The sequence below is a fragment of the Pelodiscus sinensis genome, chromosome 18 (genome assembly GCF_049634645.1).
Source record: "Pelodiscus sinensis isolate JC-2024 chromosome 18, ASM4963464v1, whole genome shotgun sequence".
NCBI lineage: Eukaryota > Metazoa > Chordata > Testudines > Trionychidae > Pelodiscus > Pelodiscus sinensis.
The window spans coordinates 15,089,803-15,110,911 of record NC_134728.1 but is presented as its reverse complement, the minus strand read 5'-3'; the positions used below and the strand labels follow the sequence as shown (position 1 = coordinate 15,110,911).

At 41.4% G+C, this 21,109-nt stretch overlaps 1 protein-coding gene across 2 annotated transcripts; it reads left to right on the top strand.

Moving 5' to 3' along the window:
• Nucleotides 1–130: 130 nt before the first annotated feature.
• CSTF1 (cleavage stimulation factor subunit 1) lies at nucleotides 131–16,756 on the top strand. Of its 2 annotated transcripts, none has more exons than XM_006129399.4 (6): nucleotides 131–1,213; nucleotides 6,503–6,698; nucleotides 10,040–10,317; nucleotides 10,937–11,134; nucleotides 11,563–11,953; nucleotides 15,864–16,756. In XM_006129399.4, the coding sequence occupies exons 1-6, from the start codon at nucleotides 1,067–1,069 to the stop codon at nucleotides 16,121–16,123; spliced, it is 1,470 nt and encodes a 489-aa protein (XP_006129461.1). In that variant the 5' UTR covers nucleotides 131–1,066; the 3' UTR covers nucleotides 16,124–16,756. The 2 variants fall into 2 exon arrangements, with proteins under 2 accessions (XP_006129461.1, XP_006129462.1); XM_006129400.4 differs by lacking the exon at nucleotides 131–1,213 and adding an exon at nucleotides 2,207–5,829.
• The last annotated feature ends 4,353 nt before the right edge of the window (nucleotides 16,757–21,109 follow it).

The window sequence follows — 21,109 nt, the reverse complement described above, 5'->3', positions numbered from 1 at the left end:
GAAAAATCTTTGTGGAAGCGACGTGCTTGCGAGCTCACGCCCGCGCGGGGGTGGAGCTTCTTTTCAAAATGGTCGCCACGCTTCCCTCGCTGAGGGTCAGTTGGAAGCAACCATTTTAAAAAGACAACCCCCACACACACCAAACTTGGCAACTTCCACCCTCCCCCAAAATAAACCCTAGCGCGGGAAAACTGCAAGTCCAAATCCGCTGCTAGTAACTGCGTGGACAGGAGCTGGGCTGGAGAGACGCGATTTGCGTAAAGACCGAGCACGCGGTGATTGTGTAAAGTAAACTCCGTAACGGGCGCCTCCATCTACGAAACTAGCGGAAGAAGCGAGCGGCAACTGCTGCGTAAAGCACGCACGTCGCGTTAAACCCACCCTAGGGACTGCAAGGCGCGGCAGGCCGTGGGCACGCCTGCGCTCGAGCCGTGCCCGTGACGTGGGGACAGGCTCGCTCGGCGACCAGAGGCACGCTTCGGAACCAATCGGCGGGCGGCGCGGTTGAAGCGTAGCCAATCAGTGGCTCCTGGCCGGCCATTACGGCCCGGCGCAGAGAGCGTGCGCGGCGCGGCTGAGGGTGGAGACAGGGAAGGCTGCGCTAGACGGTGCTTAGACCCCCTGCTCTGGGGAGAGGGGCGGCTGTTGCCTTACGAGCGTGTCGCACCCGTGGCCGGGGACGTGGGATCCGTGGCCGTCGCGCGGGGACGTCAGGGGGTCACTGGGCAGCGTGTCGCGCCAGCGGTGACGTGCGGCCAGTGACGGGGCCCAGGGGGCTGTGAAGCGCAAACGCGAAGGAGACGCGGAGCCATCGTGTCGCACCGGCGGGGCCGTGGGCGCTCGAGCACCGACGCCAGCGGGCCGTTGGGCAGTGTCGTTGTACTTAGCGGTGAGGCGGCTCCCCTAGGACCGGGGCTGTCAAGGGGCCCTCGATCCATTGTGCGATCCGGCCTGAGGACAACGTGAGGCCTTTGGAGGCGTGTGCTCCAAGGCAGCTCCCCTTGCCCCCGCGCTCGTGAGGACAAGCGTGATTGTGGTCTCGGTGTGTGGCGCTGACGAGTGATCGATGGCGGCGAGGCCAGGTGTGAGGAGGCTGTCAGGCCGTCGCCTTCCCTCCGCCTGTGAAAGACGCCTGCTTCCCCGAGGCCTGAATAACGTGGGCCCCCTACCTCCTGAGCCACGGCCACTGCGGCTGCCTTTTCTAGAGGCTGAGGTGAGTTGGACCGCCTGTGGGGTGGGGTGGGGTGGGAGCTGTTCTTTTGGGATAGGCCCTCAGCTGATGCCCCCTGAAGTGCCTTGTCTGAAAGTGCCATCCTATTGTCGACTAAATTCTGCAGTCATCTTAGAGGCCTGGCTTCCTGCAAGGCTTGGGATGTGGGTGGCACATTGGCGATGTCATGCAGTATCCCTAGGCTTTCTAGTCTAGACCCAATAAAACGTAGCAGTTCTCCTGTCCAGTCTCCTGAGATCAAGCTGCTCTCACTCCATCAAAATAGGAATTGAACTCAAGGAGTTCTGAATTTCAACTACAGATCCTACTAGGCTCTTTAATCCCTTTCTAATGTCTGACCAGAAATCACCATTGATCTCTGCTCCTTTATCATTCCTTAGCGTACCATGCCTTGATTATTACATCCCACGTTTCCTACCACTGGAAATAAATTAGTTGTATTCTTCTGGACTAAACTTCTGTTGTTAGAATTCCCTGTGCTTCCAGATCAGGACTAGAGCCTGCCTTTCCATGCTGCTAGGGGTCTGTATATGCCCACATTTTTGTGATGCCCATGGGTTAAGACACCCAGCAGGTGATAGTGGACCCTTGGTTGTTCAGCATGTACTCCCTTGTTCATAGTACAGTTTACTGCGGATACCACTTACTGCCATCTAGGTATTCTGTTATTGCACTGTGGCTCCCTCTATACTTCTCCACCTTCTCGTCCAAAGTAGCATATTATGACTGAGGGGAGCACTCCCATCACAGTGTGCTACCTCTAATTCTTCCCATTCTCTGGTCCACAGAAAAAAGTTGTGATGGGAGTGCTCCCATCTATCATATGTAACCAGAATTGTTTACAAATCAACATAATATGTCACCAGAATTGCTTACTTCTGCCTTTTGCATGGCAGCATTTTTAGAAACAGAATTATTTTTGTGACTTTATCTAAATGTACATTAAAATTGAACACTTAATCATTTGTATTTTGACTGTATAACTGTAAAAAAAATCTATTTTAAAATTATACAGTATATCCACTTTGTAAATATCACAACTATAATTGCACAAAGTTTATATACTCTTTCTTTTTACTGCTTAGGGTGTTTGTAGTGGAACACAGAGGGCACCTGCCCACCTCTTGCAGGAGTCACACTGTGCCTTTGAAATATAATATAATAAATGGAAAAAATGACACTAAACATTGTGCCAAATATAATTTCAATTAATTCAGAATTGTAAAATATTTCACAAATGTCTGCTGTGATTTTTAACTTTCTGGTAAATATACCACTATTTGCTGCAGTTCAAGTATTGGTTGATGTAGAATTATTACCACAATTCTGATCTTTATCCAAGTTATTCCATCTGTTCTATGTGCAACTGTCTAGATACTGGGCCATAACTTCTGTTCTTGTGCAATGAACAATTTTCTATTTACTTTCCTGCTCAAACGTATGGTGTGTATTTCTAATACAATTTTGTGTTTCTAACATTATGCAATCTTAATTTTCCTTCTTGCATATGATAAGGTTCCAGCAATAGGCTTTTGTACTCTGCAAAATCAATACAATTTAATCAAATGATTTCCTAATTACAAAAACTGTACATAAAAGTAGATTGATTAATGTTACTTTTTATTTCAAGAACTGTATTAATGACTTACAAATATTTTGGGGGACATATTTAAATAATAGTTGGTACCCTCATCTGCTTGCCTTAAACTGTTTGATGCTTGCAGATTTAACTCTATCCTACTTATTACAGTGTTATTTTGGATTCTATCATGTTTTTCATTTTTCACTAATTAAACGCAATATTCAGAATTCATACAGAAGAACTCAGTTTCTTTCATTAGGGTACCATACTTGTGACCTATTTTAATGTACTGGAGTAAATGTGATCTAACATTCCACTCTTCATGTTTACTTTACCATATACTCTGACTTCACTAGGAATATGTAACAAAGCTATGCCTAATTTAGATTTCTTGTGTAGTTTTCACATCAGTGATGTCTTTATTAGCTTATAGAAATATATTTGGAACATAAACTTTTAAAATAGAAAACTTGCCACAATTAAGAAGTAATCAGAATTTGACATTAAATACTTTTGGGATGAGTGGCCCAACTGTTGTTTCCATCCAATAGGATCTTGTGTTCCACAACTTTGTTTTCCAGAAGTCACACAGTAGATTTTTCCAGTTTCTAAGTGAACAAAGAATCTTAACTTTAAAATGAGTAGCAAATAGCTGACTTAATAAGCAGATTTCATTTTTTCTTAGTCTCAATGTTTAGTATGGTTTACTTTATTTAATGAATGCTTGGAATCAGCGCATGCACACACATGGTTTTGTGTTAGGTAGTAGATGCACACTTTATCAGAATCTTGTGCAACAGTAAGGATGAGGACAGATATGTCTTGTTACTGTTTTATCCTTCACTATCAGGAACCTTCTTTCCTTGCTGTAGCTAATTGACAATAGCACCCCATTAACACTGCTTAATGACTACAAAAATAAGCATTTTAAAATAATAATCTTCTAGCTTATGGGAGAAGGGAATAGGGAGATGAGGTGAGACCTTCCAACCCATCTTATGTCAACCAACCTCTTCTAGAGCTTGGCTCTCATCAGGGAAATACATCTGGGCAGTGGGGGCTAACCATATAGATACTAATATAGACACAGGGACAGACACACCACTGGTGGGAGCTGGGACCCGCAGTTTCCAGCTCACCAGGAGGGGGAGCTACAGATTCTAAGGGTGAGGGGAAGAGGGCAATTGATACCTCTCTAGATGGGCTTGGAGGCCTTTAAGATTTTTTGCTTGTACATGGGAAAGGAGTATTCTTCCAGCCCCCTATAGCTTCCATGGACCTTTCTTCCTCCTCACCTAAGCTTCTCAAACCCTGTCCTTCCCAACCAGACCCATTTATCCCTTCTCCTTTGATCTAACTCAAACTCTCTGCTCTTATTCCCATCTACTCTCCTACCCTCTCATGTTTCCCTGGGAGTAATCGCATGTGTATTTTTTTTTCTTTAAAAAATAATCCACACCTACAGACTGTTCTGCTATACTCAGATTACATTTCCACGGAATCAAAGCTCCCTTTTGACAGAGTCAGATTGGAGCAAATTGCGCCTATTGCTTTTATTTCAGATTTCTCTGGTGGGTTAGATTTGCCATGAGGCTGTGGCTTATGTTTGGTCATCATAATAGTCCTCCATGAGCCATTCAAGACTTTAGTCGTGGGGTGGGGTGGGGATGAAGTAGAGGTAATTTCCAGTTAGCCTTTCTGTACACAGGCTCAGTATAATCCATGTGGTATGACATTAAGTACTTCAAAGAGTGGTGTGTAGTACAGGAAAATTAAAGAAAAGGATAGTGGGTACCAGGCACTGTGTTGAGATAGCTGTCAAGCATTTGAGAGACTGGTGTGAAGATCTCTGTCTATGATCAAACATCCTTACATGAATATTAATAAAAGAGGGATGAGGGACGATGAGGGGTGGTATCTTGTGAACTGCTTAATACTGCCCCAATTACTGCCCAGGAGACGCACAGTTTCAAGCCGATCTAAGAAAGGCAGGGGAAACTAAAGTTTTGATGCCAACCTATCATATAAGTCTCTTAGTCATTTGATCCAAAAGAATAAGTTTGTGCAACCTCCCCCTCAAAACTGTAAAATCACAGTAAAAATATATGCAATTTTATACTAAGAACCGATGTGATTGTTAAAACCTCTAGCAGCTATTATATTTAGTTTACTGTTAAAATATAAATTGTGCACATGGTTGCCATTGCACTGTGTTAACGAATGTAAATGAAGTTTAAGAAAGTAATACTTTTTAAAATATTTGTAAATAAATATTGGCAGTGGTTCACAAAGAAGGGAATTTAATTCAGAGTGCTGGGACAGTAGATCAGACAAATTAATGAACTGCTCAGAGGCTTTATGTAGACATAAACAAGGAATTCTTTAAAACACTAAAAGCATATATGGGAATGCTAGTTTTTAGAGGGGAAAAATTTGGGTTTGTCTTCTTTAGCTGCTCAATGCATCATTTCAAGTAGGAAAGAGGTGCCTCATCTAGGCATTGAGAGGCACTGTCCCTTTATGAATTTAGCTCTGCTGAGATACATTGCTTCGTAAAGGGTATGCAGTAGCCTATTTTTGCAACCCCAACAGACAGCTCCCCAATTTCTCTGGTCCAGGACCCACCCTCCAGCCCGGTTATCTGGCAGGGGCTCTGAGTCCCAGCCCCTGCTCCCCACGCCTGATTTTTCCCTCTCTTTTTCGCTGCGTGCCTGTTTGGGGCAGGCAGGCTGGCTCGCAGCAGTGCAGATTCCATCTCTCCTTTCCGGTTTGTTCCCTGTCCCCTTGTTACGCGGGTCCGGGAACACGTTTTCTAATCCGGGCAGCAAAGGGGGCTTCATTAGCAGATGCTCGTGAGCATGCTCACCTTCCATGAGCATGCTCAGTAGCGCAAAGCTGCACATTGCGCTGGAGTGATTGAAATATTTAGCCGCCGCCTCTTCGAGCATCTATCGATGTTCTCCGGGCTCCAGTCGCCATTTTAGGGGGAGAGCAAGGGAGACAGAAATACGGGCTGGTAGGTACTGGGGTGGTGTGAACAACTTTCCTATGTGCCTTGCTGAGCTGAGTGCTTTACAGCTCTGCTTGCTTGCCGGAGGCCGTTTCCTCTGGCCGCGGTCTTAAGGAGCCGCTAGGCAGTTCACTCTCCTCCAGCCAGTTTCTCCCAGTCCCTTAGTTTGCTCTCACCCCTCCCCTTTTATAACAATCGATTGATCTTCGGGGCTGGAAATGAGTGGGTTGGGGGAGAGATAATACGGGGTTACAGGTGGTGGCTTCACTGAAATCCCTACAACACACGTTTGTTTTCCCTACAAATAGTATGTTAACCTGCCATTCACAACTGTTTAATCATCTCCCCACACCTGCTTAGTTGAATTAAAGAAACGCTGCTGTCAGGAGGTAAACATTGCTTCTCTCATTTTCCTAACAGTTCTTAATCACAGTCTGAGTGCTAGTGGACTGGTTTCTCTGTAGTTGCTGTTGCTGTTACAGCTTTTTATTTTCTAATTTCTCCATCTAGTTTTGAATCTTATCAGAAAATTGCTTTCCTTTAGGTATATACCTTTTTAAATTTGTCACAGTAATGGTACTGTTTAGCCATGAAAGATATTAGGATATGTTTTATATGAACGATTATACCAATGTAATGTTAACTGTGTTTTGTAATTGCTACTTCTCTCTTGTTTCAGGCACCGGCAAGGCATTCCTTGCTCACAATGTATAGAACAAAAGTAAGCTTGAAAGATCGTCAACAACTTTACAAACTGATTATTAGTCAATTGCTGTACGATGGATATATAAACATTGCCAATGGCCTGATAAATGAGATAAAGCCACAGTCAGTCTGCGCACCCTCTGAACAACTGCTGCATCTGATTAAACTAGGTAAACTGTAATGTAGTATTAGTGTGCATAAACTAGGAATTGCAGACTTCTTGATGAAGTCCAGGTAAATAGGTCCGGACCACAGCACTGGGCTGGACTTGACCTCTACAGCTCCCTTCCAACTGTACTTCTCTGTAACTCTGTAGTGGACTCATTGCAATCAAAAGTAAATGCTTTAATTAACTTATACAAAGGTAACATATAGACATATAGCAACAATAGTGTTGCTGTACAGTTGACCTATTTATGCATAGAAAACACTTTTTGTTTCAGTAAAACTTTTTTGTTCTGATTCTTTCTTTCAAATTATAATAGTACATATCTAAAGCCCTGAATATTCTTGGCAGTCTTCTAAAAACATACTGAATAAATGGGGCCATTAGATCTCACAGATTAAAATCAAATAATCCATGTATAAATATAATAGAAATTAACTAACTCACCCAGTCGAACATCATCAGCACTAGTAGATCTACTCAAGACCAGTTCTCACAGACAGCGGAGAAATGGTGAGTGTTACATTGTATCCTGAAGGCACATAATGTGGACTGTTATATATCTAGAAATGTTTCAGAATTTCAGGGCTCTAACTGCGTGTTGCTCCCCCTCTCATATGAGGTTCCAGTTCAGTTACCACTTATCATAGGAACGGTTTCATGTTAGGAGGAGAGAGGCATGTAGGGTGTATAATAATAGACACGTAACATGTTACTTCACTGGTATTACTTGCCAGATCAGAATTCAGTTTTATGGTTGTCTGACAAATGTCTGAGTGCTGGTGTAAGTCTAAACATTTCTTTTTTAAGCAGGTGAATGCGCTATGTATTGGAGGATGGAACTTAATAGGAAACCTCTGTTAAAAGTTGTTTACTTTCTAATCAAGTGTAATTGAGGCAGTGTGGTCCAGTGGATAGGATGCTGGACTGGAACTCAGAAGACCTGGGTTTTATTCTCTGCTTTGTGACCCTGGGCAAGTCACTTCACATCTTTGTACATCTGTGTTTTCTTCACCCTTTTGTTTCTTATATATTAACATGGTAAGATCTTTGGGATAGGAATTGTCACAGTAAGAGACAGACTCTCTTTGGGTGTGCTACTGGACAGCTATGTGCTACTGGAGTATAAATAATAGATGGTAGGCTAATTTTTTCACACTCAGATGCAAACAGAATATTGTGTAAAATCTTGTAATTGTGTTAGGCAGAAGTATACTAATGGAAAAGTAAGTGAAATCCAAAAAGCTTTGTATTTCATTCTTATAGATCTAAGATTACTTTGAAGATAGCTATCGTGTGTATGTCTACTGCACTATTAGTGTTGGAGACGCTTTATTGTTAAGGTATTGTGCTTTCAGTAAGCACCTCTAATTTTTCCATGGAGCAGAAATAATTTTATACTTGGAATAATTTTTATATGGGCAAAAACTGCTGCAGAATTAACTATCATATTAATACAATTACTGAGCCCTTATCTACACTAACCCCCGCCATTTGCCTACTTCAGCTACACAAGTAGCATATCTGAAGTTGACACGCTTACTGCAGCGTCTTGTGCGCAGTAAGGTTTGCTGGGACTGCTCTCCTGTCTATATCTGCTGTTCTTGTCCTGGTGGAGTACATGTGTTGATAGGCGAGTGCTTGGACATCAACAAATCGATGGCTGGTGGATGGAGCATTGCAGCATTGGTTGCTGGGCACAGCGGAGACAAACCCTGAAAGACTATTTAAAGCAGTACAAGCTTTAATGGACTTGAGAGAGACAGGAACTCACAACAAAGGATCAAACTGCCTTCTTATTTTGTAGAGTGTCCTGAGTTGAATAGCAGCATTTCAATTAGCTTTTGTTTGGCTCAGATGAAACATGATGAAAGTACTACAAGGGGCTCTGAAGTGCAGCCTTAAACTTTACATATGTCTTAATGTTAAGTCATTTGAGGTCATAGTGTAGGTATCTTTCATCGTGATCTCTCAATTTCTACTTGAATAATGTAATAGTAGGGTGCATAGCAAATTGAAATAAGAGTTTGACTCCTCTGAGAGCATAAACATAGTAAGCTTTAGATCTGTCTAAACTAGGAAAATTAGCATCTCTGACTTACTACTGATGATAATAGTAAGCGTTTTCAACACCATGTCATTCAGCTCCGCTCTGAACAGAGCTAGATGACATAAATCAGGCATACCATATACCTCTGCTCAGAGAAGCGTTAATGATGTAGTTTAAAATGTTTGTGCCCTGTTTAAGCTGCAGCTTCCACTAGTGCAGGGGTGGGGAACCTTAGGCCTCTGGCTTGCCTGGATCCATCTCCCAAGGTTTGCCTCCTTTCCCCTCCCCTCCCCCCCATCCCCAAGCTTTGGGGAACACACGCAGGCACTCCAGTGCCCTCTCCCCCCGCGGGGCTGGAGTACACGAAGTCTACTAGTCTGGGCTCTGGTGTTTGAAGGGAATGTGGGGAGTGTCTTTCTGATTCTCGGTCAGAGGCCATGTCATTGAGGATGGGGTTTTTTTGGGGTGGGAGGAGTTGGCTTCTCTCTTGTGTATGGCCACTAACTGATTTTTCTGTGGGTCAGCAGCCCTTGACCCAAAAAAGGTTCCCCACCTCTGTACTAATATATTAAATTCTCATTTTACCAATGAAGATGCGACCTTGAAGAGAAGGTGTTTCAGTATGGATTATATGTATATGGAGGAATAAAGATTCTCATTATTCTGAATTGAATTATTGTGGTGCCTAGGAGACCTGGTCATGAAGCAAGACCCTGTTAGTGAGACTGCTTCATTATAGTAGTCTATGTCTATACTACAATGATCTATCAGAAAAAAGTACACAAATTGCACTCTGCACTTTGCGTATCTTTTTCTGATTTTTTTTTTTGGAAGAGGCTTTTCCAAAATTTGGCCCGTCTACACTGGGCTAAATTTTGGAAAAGCTTCCTCTTTCGGAAGAGCCCTTCTTCGTCGTAGGAGGAGGAAGACAGGGCTTCCGAAAGAGTGCATCTGCTCTTCCGCAAAAAAAAATGGAAGAGCAGACACATTCCCTGGACGCAGCGGAGTTTTTCCGGGATACCACTGGTATCCCGGGAAAACCCCATAATGTAGATATAGCCGTAGTGATAGTGGCCATAAACTCTTTTCTTGAGTATTCTTTAATGAGCTGCTATGGGAAAGGTTCTGTAAAAAAAATTTTTTATTATTTTTTTTTAATTCTATGCAGTGTTACTATTTCCTGTGAAAGCTCACTGTAGATATAATCATAGCTACTCGAAGCAGTTTTTAGGTTATTTTTGAAGACTTAGTCTTTTTGTGGAGAAAATAAATATATTTCATTTCTTGTCCTTCAGGAATGGAGAATGATGACAGTGCAGTTCAGTATGCAATTGGACGCTCCGATACAGTAGCTCCAGGAACAGGGATTGACTTAGAATTTGACGCAGATGTCCAGACTATGTCACCAGAGGCTTCTGAATATGAGACCTGTTATGTCACATCTCATAAAGGACCATGTCGCGTAGCTACATATAGCAGAGATGGGCAGTTAATAGCTACAGGATCTGCTGATGCCTCAATAAAAATTCTTGATACAGAGAGAATGTTGGCAAAAAGTGCTATGCCCATTGAGGTAAAGTATCACATGAATTGTGATGATCAGTCAGTGAGTGATAAAAATTATACATCCATTTTATAGCATGTGTTCTGCCTGTGATAGCATACTTACGGAAAAGTATTTTTTGTTGTAGTGTGGACTCTGCACACTAGTGGCAGTTCACAACCTAAGACTGTTGCCATGAGCAAAATTGTCTTAATTACAAAGGTGACTTTTATTCAAGAAGGGTAGTATTTTGAATTAGAGCATACAGCTAACACTTGGGAATGCTGAGATTTGGGGGGGAGGGAGGGTTTCCCTCTTCCGTTGACTCCATTTTGACTTTGGGCAAATTGCTAACTTCTGTCAATTTCTGTTTGCTTCTCTGTAAAAGAAGGATATTGTACACTTGTCATAGGGATGTTTATGACCAATATTTGCAAAGAACTTTGAGAAAATTGTGTGCTCTTTTTTTTTTTAATTGATGCATGTTTAAAATTCACTTTTTCTCTTCTTCCAGGAAATCCTACATGTTTGATTGGGTTTTTCTTTTAAATGGATAGAGTAATGACATAAATAGTGGGAGAGTGTTTTATGGTTCATTCATTGTCAGAAGGAGACACTATTTATTGACTTGTTTCAATGTTTTCTGAAGGTCATGATGAATGAGACAGCACAGCAGAATATGGAAAATCATCCTGTTATCCGGACTTTATATGACCACGTAGATGAGGTTACATGTTTAGCTTTCCATCCAACAGAACAGATCCTGGCATCTGGTTCAAGGGACTATACACTTAAATTGTTTGACTATTCAAAACCTTCTGCCAAGAGAGCCTTCAAATATATCCAGGTGAGAGGCTATCGTTTCAGGGGGGTAAGGAGGTTAAACAAAAAAGCTTGAGGTGTATAACTACCATGGTAACAGCTAATTTGTGTCTGCATGCAGAAATGACTAGGTACACAGGAGTATGCAATTATCCAATTTGTGTATAGTCTTCTGATAAGCACACAAATTAGGTACATAAAATGTGTGCCTGTGATCTTTTCAAAGCTGATGTCCACTCTCCTCTCTAAATGTGCTACCAGCAAAACCTGAAAATGTAAGGAGTAGTGCTGGCATTTCTTTTATGAACAGAATTGGAGTCCTTTGGTTGTCTTTACCAATTAAGAATTTAACTTTGTAAATATGAAACTATAACTTCAGACTTGTGAATCTACCAGGATTTTCTCTCTTGAAATAGGTTCTTGATATTGATTTATATATTTCTCATCATGCAGGAAGCAGAAATGTTACGCTCCATCTCTTTTCATCCTTCTGGCGACTTCATACTTGTTGGTACCCAGCACCCTACCTTACGGCTTTATGATATCAATACATTCCAGTGTTTTGTGTCTTGCAATCCTCAAGATCAACACACCGATGCTATATGTTCCGTAAACTATAATGCTAGTGCTAATATGTATGTGACTGGAAGTAAGGATGGATGCATCAAATTATGGGACGGTGTTTCAAATCGGTGCATCACTACTTTTGAGAAAGCCCATGACGGGGCTGAAGTCTGTTCTGCCATCTTTTCAAAAAATTCAAAGTACATCCTGTCAAGTGGAAAAGACTCTGTAGGTAAACTCTGGGAGATATCCACAGGTCGAACGCTGGTCAAATATACAGGTATGTGGCAGATGACTTACCAAGCAAAAATTGTTCATGAAGTAATCGTCTGGTAATGGGATTGAATATTTAATACAGTTCAAAATTTGTAAGTGTTTAGTCCTGGGATTGATGCATTCATTTAAATATAACAAGGAGTCTTGTGTTACCTTAAAGACTAACAGATTTTATTTGGGCACAAGCTTTCATGGGTAAAAGCCATTTTAGCAATGTCTAGACTACATTCCTCTTTCAAAAACAATGCAAATTACGCAAATCGAAAGTGCAAATGAAGCACAGATTTAAATATCCAGTGCTTCATTTGCATATTCGCATCTGATCGCTGTTTCGGAAAAGGGTGTTTTGAAAGTGAAACAGCAGTCTAGACTGCATACGGGTTCTTTCGAAAAAGGGTTTTTTTCCCCCGAAGGAACTCGTATGCAGTCTAGACTGCAGTTTCACTTCAGAAACACCCTTTTCCGAAACAGCGATCATATGCGAATATGCAAATGAAGCACTGGATATTTAAATCTGTGCTTCATTTGCACTTTCGATTTGCGTAATTTGCATTGTTTTCGAAAGAGGAATGTAGTCTAGACATGCCCTTTGTCAGATACAAACACAAAAACAGCTATCCCTCGAGACTTGTCTGTTTTTAAATATGTGAAAGATTTTTCACAATTTACTCACAAGATCATGATAGCCTTGTGCTGTTGGATGGTGATCTATAAAATTAATTGTAAGTTTATTCTGTGAAGATGATGTGTTATGATTCCCCAAGATTTTTCTTTCTAGTCTTGGTCACAGATAAGTCAATTCATTCTGTTCATAAGTTTGTTTATGTGTTGGTCAGTATCCTACCCTAATCTATAGTGGAGTTGGATAGCTTTCCATCATTACTTAACTTTTTCAAATGTTGTGTTGTTTGGTTTGCTGTCTGTTCAGGGAATGCATAATCAAATACAATTCTCTTGTGTTACTCCAAAAAGGAAGTTAAAAGCAAAAACATCGTCATCTTTTTGGCAAGTATTTGCTGATTGATTCTGTCTGTCAGTCCTCTGTAATCTCTACTGGAAATTGTGTTGCTGTAAAATACATTCTAGAAACATTAGGACAGTTTGATCTGCCAAAACAAGAAATTAGAATCATAGAATACTAGAAGTGGAAGGGACCTTGAGAGATCATCAAGTCCAGTCCCCTGCCTTCAAGGGCACTTTGATTCTGTCTGCAAAAGCGCTAGTGTAATTTAAGGAGTCCTGTGTCCTTGTTGCCCAAAGTATAAACTAGTAACATTTTTAACCAGCAGGGTGCAGTATAGCCTTAATTAAACAACCACAATATGTTTGCAAAGCTGTCACTTTACGTGATAAAGAAGTAAGCAAAACATAATCTTTCTAATTAAGTCAAGTCTGTGTGTGCCATAGTATATCTGAAACATTTTTATAAGAAAGTTCAGTATTAACTTTTGCAGTGGGAGTAATGACTAAGCTAGATAGTGTTTCTATTTTATATGTAGATATGAATAATAACGTGCATTTTCCTCCATTAGCTGTGCTCTTTCCAATTTTAGTTAACAGTTCCTACCCTGTTAGCAAAGAATTTCCCATTGTGCTCATGCCTTATGTGCTATGAAGGTCTTTTGATTTGGTTGACTGATTCAGTAAGGGAAGGGTGTCACATATTTTCTATAGTATGTTAGATATAGTGTAATTTGAATAGTCGTGTAATTACACAAAATATTATCAGTTGCATGGCTATTCAATAGTCCCTGGGAGCAGGGCTGCCAGCCAGTGCGCCCCGGCCCCACTCCCAGGGAGCCCTCTGCCACCCCATGCTGCTGCCTCTGATAGAGAGGCAGCAATGCAGGGTGTCAGCAGTTCCTATCCATGGGGGGTTGGAGCTCTCCATGGGAGGCGGAGCAGCCTCAGTCTGTTGTGTGCCTGGGCCTGCTGCGGGCAAAAGCTGCTTCACAGCAGCCTCTCATGCCCTTCTCCCTGTCCCCCATGCTGCTGCCTCTGTAGGAGGTAGGTGGGTCCACAGAGCCAATACATGCGAGAATCTGGTTTTAAAATTGACTTCCCGCGCACATCACCGCCAGCCTACTCCCCTCATCTGCCGCACTTCAGCATGAGGCTGGGAGAGGTAGGCAAATCCATTGGTCATGGGGAGCCTGCTTAATGCAAGCTCCTCATGGGCACTAGCTCCCCCTCACTCCACTTGTTGCCTCTGATACAGAGGCTGCAAGTGGGCAGGGGCAGAGGTGTGTAGTCAACAAGATTAACCTATAAGCCTAGGCTTATCAGTTAATTGTATAGTTGACTACATGTTAACATCCCTAATTCTCTATATTTCTATGAAATGGTCTGTGAATACTTTATAGGTGAACGGTTTTGTTGAAATGTGTATAGATTTTCTTCAAGATGGTTTTTGGAAGAAGAACCCTCACACTGTGGAGATATTGATTAGTACAATGTGGAACTCCAGTTTTAAAACCAAAAACAAACCTTTTATTTCCAATCATCTCTTTGATGCTGAATTCTGGAAAAGATTGTGCCCGATGCCCTTTCTGTCTGTCTCTTTCTAACAGTACCCCGCCCTCCCTCCCATAAAATCAAAAAGCTCCTACCAAAACAAACCAATTGAAAGTCACTTGTAGTTGAAAATGATTACACTGACTTTTTTTAAGCCACAACAAATAAATAACATATATAGTTTTATTAGCAAAACCGTATCTAGCTTGCCTAATGCCAATACTGATAGCTGTGACTTCTGCATAAGTACATTGTAGGGATATGTAACATAATGAATTTTTCTGTATTGTGCATACACTTTCAGCGAGCTTCTGAATTTAATGCTTCTGCACACAAGAGTCTAATGCTGTTGGTTTTGAGTCAGGTAAAGAGTGGGCAGGTGTAGTAGGGATGTTAAATTGCAGTTAGCGAGCTATTGTATAGTCAATACAATTTGTATCAACTATATCATTAGTTGATAGGACCACTCGGCAGAGCTGGAGTAGGGCTAGCACCCCCTGGAGAAGGAGGGGGGAGAGAGAGAGAGAGAAAGAACAGTCTTTTAAGCCAGCTACCCCCAGCCCTGGCTCATGTCCTCCCATCTCCCTGACAGAGACAGAAACGGCGGGGGGAATGGGGAAGGAGTCAAGTCACTACTCGACTATCCAGTAAGTTTATGCTTATCGGATAGTCGACTAGTCGCTTGCATCCCTAGGGAACGTGCCATGCAATGTTGGACAGAGCACAAGAAAATTTCACCATCCCTATTAAAATAGTTTTAAGTCTCTTGAATATAAATATTCACCATACTCAAATTATTCCCAAACTCATCTCTTATTATGTAAGTCAGGATTTGAAGTGTGATCTGAATTATAACTACCCAGAAAGATTTAAAAATAGTATGAAGAAGACATGCCTTCATTTCACAGTTCTTTCTGCAGTGCTCTGACTTCTGATGGTCCGGTATTAGTTTCAGTAAATTTGGATGCCCTTTAGTGATCCAATTCTCAAATTAGTCTTGAGTTGTGTTCAGCATCTAAATACTAATCTTGTTATTATATTATCAGGAGGGTGTGCGTTGCCTTGTGTATGAACAGTTTGGAAGGGCATTTTCCCTAGCATAATTGTCATTCTTCAGGGCTGTGACTATTGCTGCTTTTCTTTGTGCTACTGGGGATTTGGCAAATAGGCGTTTTGTAGTGAGGGTGGGAGGAGACATGTTATGGCAGAACTTTCTCAAAACCTTTCTAAAATATTCATCAGTGAACACAAAGCTGACCTTTGTTGATGGTCCTTACTAAGTAATATCTAAAGGAGAGACTCCTTGTTAGGCTTTTGACAGTCTCCCTTTTAAACAAGGCTACTCTAGGTTACATGTTTTATTTACACTTACAATGAATATCATGTCCTTGCTATTATAGGAGCTGGTTTGAGTGGACGACAGGTACACAGAACACAGGCAGTCTTTAACCACACAGAGGACTATGTGTTGCTACCTGATGAAAGGACCATAAGTCTCTGCTGCTGGGACTCAAGAACTGCAGAACGGCGAAATCTTCTGTCATTGGGGCATAACAGTATTGTCCGTTGTATTGTTCATTCTCCGACCAATCCTGGTTTCATGACATGCAGTGATGACTACAGAGCTCGATTTTGGTACCGAAGGTCAACCACAGACTAAAGACAGTTTCATAAACCAGTGAGATTACCTAGATGCATTATACCATCTTATATTAAGTGTACTGCCAACAGATGCCTGCACAAGAACCATTCTGTGTCTGTATTTAACTTTTGTCAAACATGGTGGGAAAAGATGAAATTACTGAAATTTAGTTCTCTCTCACTCATTGACCTTTTTAGTATATGTGGAATCAATTTTTGTAAGTAGTCTCAACCATTATTTCTAAAAACAATTAATCCTTACTGCAGGGATAGTTTTAAATTTGCTCTTGTATGTCTAAATTTTCAAAATGTTAGTAATTTAAGTGAGACTCAATCTGTGTAAAATTCTCCATTACACTTGTGCAAACCTATTAAAAGTATTTTTTTAAAAAGAATGGATTGCACAAATTCTCAGTAGAATTTGGCCAGATACTTTTTAAAAAGCTTTAAGATGTTGCTCAGTTCTGATTCATATATTGTGCGGTGAAAGCCCTGTTTTTGTATTTTTTTTTTTTTAATTGGCCAAATGACCCACCAGCTCTGAGCCAGAATTTTGTGCCATAAGAATTTGAACATCCATTTTTAAGTGGTTTAGATGAATTCAACAAAAGATGTTTTAGTTCTGATATTAAAGCTCAGACTTGAAATCTCATGGCTGACTTTCATTTTAATTTCTCTTAACTAACACCTGGCCTCAGCCCATCAGACCTGATTACATGTGTCAGGTAGTGTATAGCATGCATTTGGTTTCAGTTTGATTCAAGTAGTCTCTTATCACCCAGGGTTTGTATATGTAAACTTAATTCATGGCAAGTTGGAGTGTGAATCTTTATGCACACTGTTTCATATGCACACACACATACCCCTTTCATGAGATAACTGCATCCTGCTGATGCACTCGTTGACAATCATTTATACACTTTGATCTGGTCCCCTTTTAAAGAGAACTAGATCAAAGCATTTGAAAGAGTTGCCAACATGATGCATATAAGCTGTCATGGGATAAGAGGGAACGTCCTCTCATGGACTGATAACTGGTTAAAAGATAGGAAGCAAAGGATAGGAATAAATTATCAGTTTTCAGAATGGAAAGAGATAATTATTGGTGTCCCACAGAGGTCCATCCTGTGACCAGTCAGATTCATGTATTCACAAATGATCTGGAGAAAAGCATAAACAGTGAGATGGCAACATTTGCAGATGATATTAAACTGTGCAAGATAGTTAAGTCCAAAGCAGACTGTGAAGAGCTTCAAAAGGATCTCACAAACCTAAGGCAGCAAAATGGCAGATGATTTTTAATGTTACTAAATGCAAAGTGATGCATACTGAAAATAGTGATGTAAAATCCCAGTTAATCAGTTAACTGGTTAAAGATTGTATTTGACCGGTTAAAGATTATATTTGACTGGTTAAACGAGCTGCTCCAGCCAAGCTGGAGCACCACTGTGCACGGTGTGGTGGGCCTTGCCTAGCTGGGCCAGTTCCTTTCCTACAATGGGCAAGAGGTTGCTCCAGCCCACCAATGAACCCTAACCAGTAAGCATCATGTGGTAAGGGTACTACTTACCAGTTAACTGTTCACATCCTTAATTAGAAAACATAATCCCAACTATATGTATAAAGTGATGGGGACTAATTGGCTATTACCACTCGAGAGATCTTGGTGTCATTGTAAATAGTTCTCTGAAAACATTCACTCAGTGTGCAGCAGCAGTCTGTTTACTTTTTTTAAAGAAAATAATGTTCGGACTCATTAAGAAAGGCATAGAGAATAAGACAGAAAATATCTTATTCCCTTTATATAAATCCATGGTACGCTCACATCTTGAATACTGCACGCAGATGTGGTCACCTCATCTCAAAAAAGATATCTTGGCATGGGGAAAAAGTTCAGAAAAGGGCAACAAAACTGTCTACGGGTATGGAATGTCTGCCTTATGAGGAGAGATTAATAAAATGGACTTTTCATCTTAGAAAAGCGAAGAATAAGGGGAAATATACTAGAAGTCTATAAAATCATCACTGGGATGGGAAAAGTGAATAAAGAAAAGTTATTTACTTGATATCTAGTTCTTATGTTATGTGAATATCAAAAGAAATTAACAAGTAGCAGGTGTAAAACAAACAAAATGAAGTATTTCTTCACACAACACATTCAACCTGTGGAACTCCTTGCCCAAGGATGTTGTGAAGACCAGGACCTTAATAGGGTTCAAAAAGGAACTAGATCAATTTATGTAGGATAGGACAATCAATGCTTATTAGAATGTGTAGAAATGGTGTCCCTAGCCTCTGTTTGTCAGAAGTTGGGAATGGGTGATGGGATGGATTGATCATTTTATGATTACCTGTTCTGTTTGTTTTCTCTGGGCCACGTGGCGCTGTCAAAAGACAGGATACTGGGCTAGATGAACCTTTAGTTTGACCCAATATGGCCATTCTTATGCACGCAGCTAATCTGTACCAAGCTCACAAAGCCCATATGTGTCATCTGACTTCCAGCAAGTCAAGATATGAGGTCTAGAATCCAGTAAAGGGCCCAGTAACTGCTTTGATTTTTCCAACTATGTCAGGGTAGGTGAACAAATAGAAAGTTCGATCAGCTCTATAAGCACCTGTTCAGCAATATCCACCTACATGCTTTTTTTCCTTCCCTTCAGTGGCAAATGTTCTTAGGGCCTTGATTCATGTTTTTCCCCAGGTGGAGGAGCATCCTCTCTAGTTGATGGGTCTCCCCTATACCGGCAATGGGCAACCTGGACTAGTGAGTGGGCCTCCTTCATATCATTAGCTGCAAGGTTGTTGTATCCAACACAGTTTCCCGGGATAGAGTAGTTTTGCTGACGGCACTTGTGTACCTAGAATTTGCAGGGTGTACTGATTACATCCAAAGTGCACTCAGAGTTCAGAGGGAGCACGCAGCTCTCCTTCAATGCTGGGTATAGTCAGCATGCACCTCACTTCACATGCCCTTGCATTAAGTGTGTGTCACTTCTGTAATGCTGGTAAGAAGAACAATGGGGACGAAAACCAGCAGAATCTGCAACCCTTGTGCGTGGACAATGATAAACAAAATGCCTTGTGGACCATGCATAGAACCCCAATGCATTTCATGTAGCCCTTGGGCTGCAGGTTGCCTACCACTGCCTTCTATCATCGACAATGGAGACTGCCTCTTTAGTAGCGATTACCTCTGCTGAAAGAGTAGAAAAGATTTGGGACACCACGTTAGCTCATTATATGGCATTTTGTAAAGATAGGGTCATTAAGTTCCTGCCCATATCTATTTCAGCATTTTATACCTATCTATCTCATAGAACTGGAAGGAACTTTGAGAGGTTATAGAGTCCAGTCCCCTGCCCTCACAGCAGGACCAAGTACCATCCCTGACAGATTTGCCCCAGATTCCTAAATAGCCCCCTCAAAGATTGAACTCAGCCCTGGGTTTAGCAGGCCAATGCTCAAACCACTGAGCTATCCCTCCCCCCATAAGTTCACTTCCCCATTTTTTCCAGAGTGTCATTCATCCCCAGAGGAAGTTAAACGTCACAAATATACAGTAGTAAGATTCTCAGGCCATTCAGGCCATTGACGATTGCTGTCCCATCAGCATAGATAGCGACTTCGGCTAAGTGATGCAGCTGTATGTGTAGATAAGCCTTTATGTAAATTCTTACATGCTATGAGGTATGTAAGTAGTTGGCCTTTAGAGATTTGTCTTGAGCCTAATTTTGAAGCCAAACGTGATCAATTGGGACCTTTGCAGATGTTAAGAAGTGGGAACTGTAAAGATTTTCTGGGTGGGATTCTGATTTCATCAGGATGTTTTCCAAGTTAGCGAGGGTAGAGCCACATAGCCACTTTAGAGCTCATTCCACTAGAGCAGGGGTAGAAAACCTTTTTTGGGTCAGGGATTGCTTACCCACAGAAAAATCAGTTGGGGACTGTGGTGAAGCTGGAGTGTCAGCATGGGCTCCCCGATGCTGGGGGATGCCCTATGTCTCAGGTGTGAGATTCAGGCAACCGGGGGGCTTTTCCATCCCTAAACTAGAGCTTAGGTAGCTTTTGCTCCCTGTTTTGAAAAATGTGTCTCTCTCCAAAATCTGTGGGCAGCAACATGAAGTTCAGTCTAGACCTTTACAAGTCCCTACTCTTGGGCAGAATCTTCTAAATTGGATGGCCATTTAGTCCTGCGGTCGCTGAGAAAGAAATGGTTTTCCTACAGTAACTGGTCCATATGGATTCTGGATCTCACCTTCCTTTAGGGTTTTTACAGTCTGAGAATCAGAGAGATTCTGTGTTTGGTAAAGGAACTGAGGAACCTTCATTGCTGTTCAAATGAAGTGGATCTCATTTTCATGCGGCTCATACACACCCGAAGTAGAATACTCATGGACAACACCAATCGAAGCACAATTTAAGTAACTACTTTTCTAAAATTTTTCATTCAGCTTGTTTAGTTCTACAGATACTTTTCAAACACTTCAATTAACATTTTGTGCTGGTGCTGCACCTACTTGATGTCTGCCTGAATGGTCAGAGAAAAAATCCAGGTGACTGGGTAACAGACACGAGTAAATTAGTCCACCACTTTTCCTCTTAAAATGTGAGGAATCACCTGGGATGAGTCAAAATGCTTAAAACTTCCAGTGTCTTTCATACAAAATGTACCTCAGAAAACATGGTAGTATGGTTGGTGCCTTATAGGTATATAAGAACCCATATTCCTCACAGAGTTTACAGGCTGTTACAACACAAAGCTTTAATAAATGCTTTGTAGTCAATTGTGAGAGAATTTTGCAAGATGTGGGAAAATATGGAATAGAAAGCCTACATTCATACAGTTGTGACAGTCTTATTTCATTAAAGTGCTATGCAAATTCTTGTAGTAAACTCTTCTTCCATCAAGCTTCTAAATTAGGAACTACAGGAACATGTAACAAAGCAGAAGGGTGTCTTTTTGTTTTTTGTTGGTTTTTTTTTCTGTATGTGTGGTTGGTTA

What these genes read in the sequence shown, in the direction of transcription:
- CSTF1 (XM_006129399.4), top strand. Translation starts at nt 1,067, where the DNA reads ATGGCGGCGAGGCCAGGTGTGAGGAGGCTGTCAGGCCGTCGCCTTCCC. An exon ending in TGCCTTTTCTAGAGGCTGAG is followed by an intron (nt 1,214 to 6,502) that starts GTGAGTTGGACC and finishes CTCTTGTTTCAG; the next exon opens with GCACCGGCAAGGCATTCCTT. An exon ending in AACGCTGGTCAAATATACAG is followed by an intron (nt 11,954 to 15,863) that starts GTATGTGGCAGA and finishes TTGCTATTATAG; the next exon opens with GAGCTGGTTTGAGTGGACGA.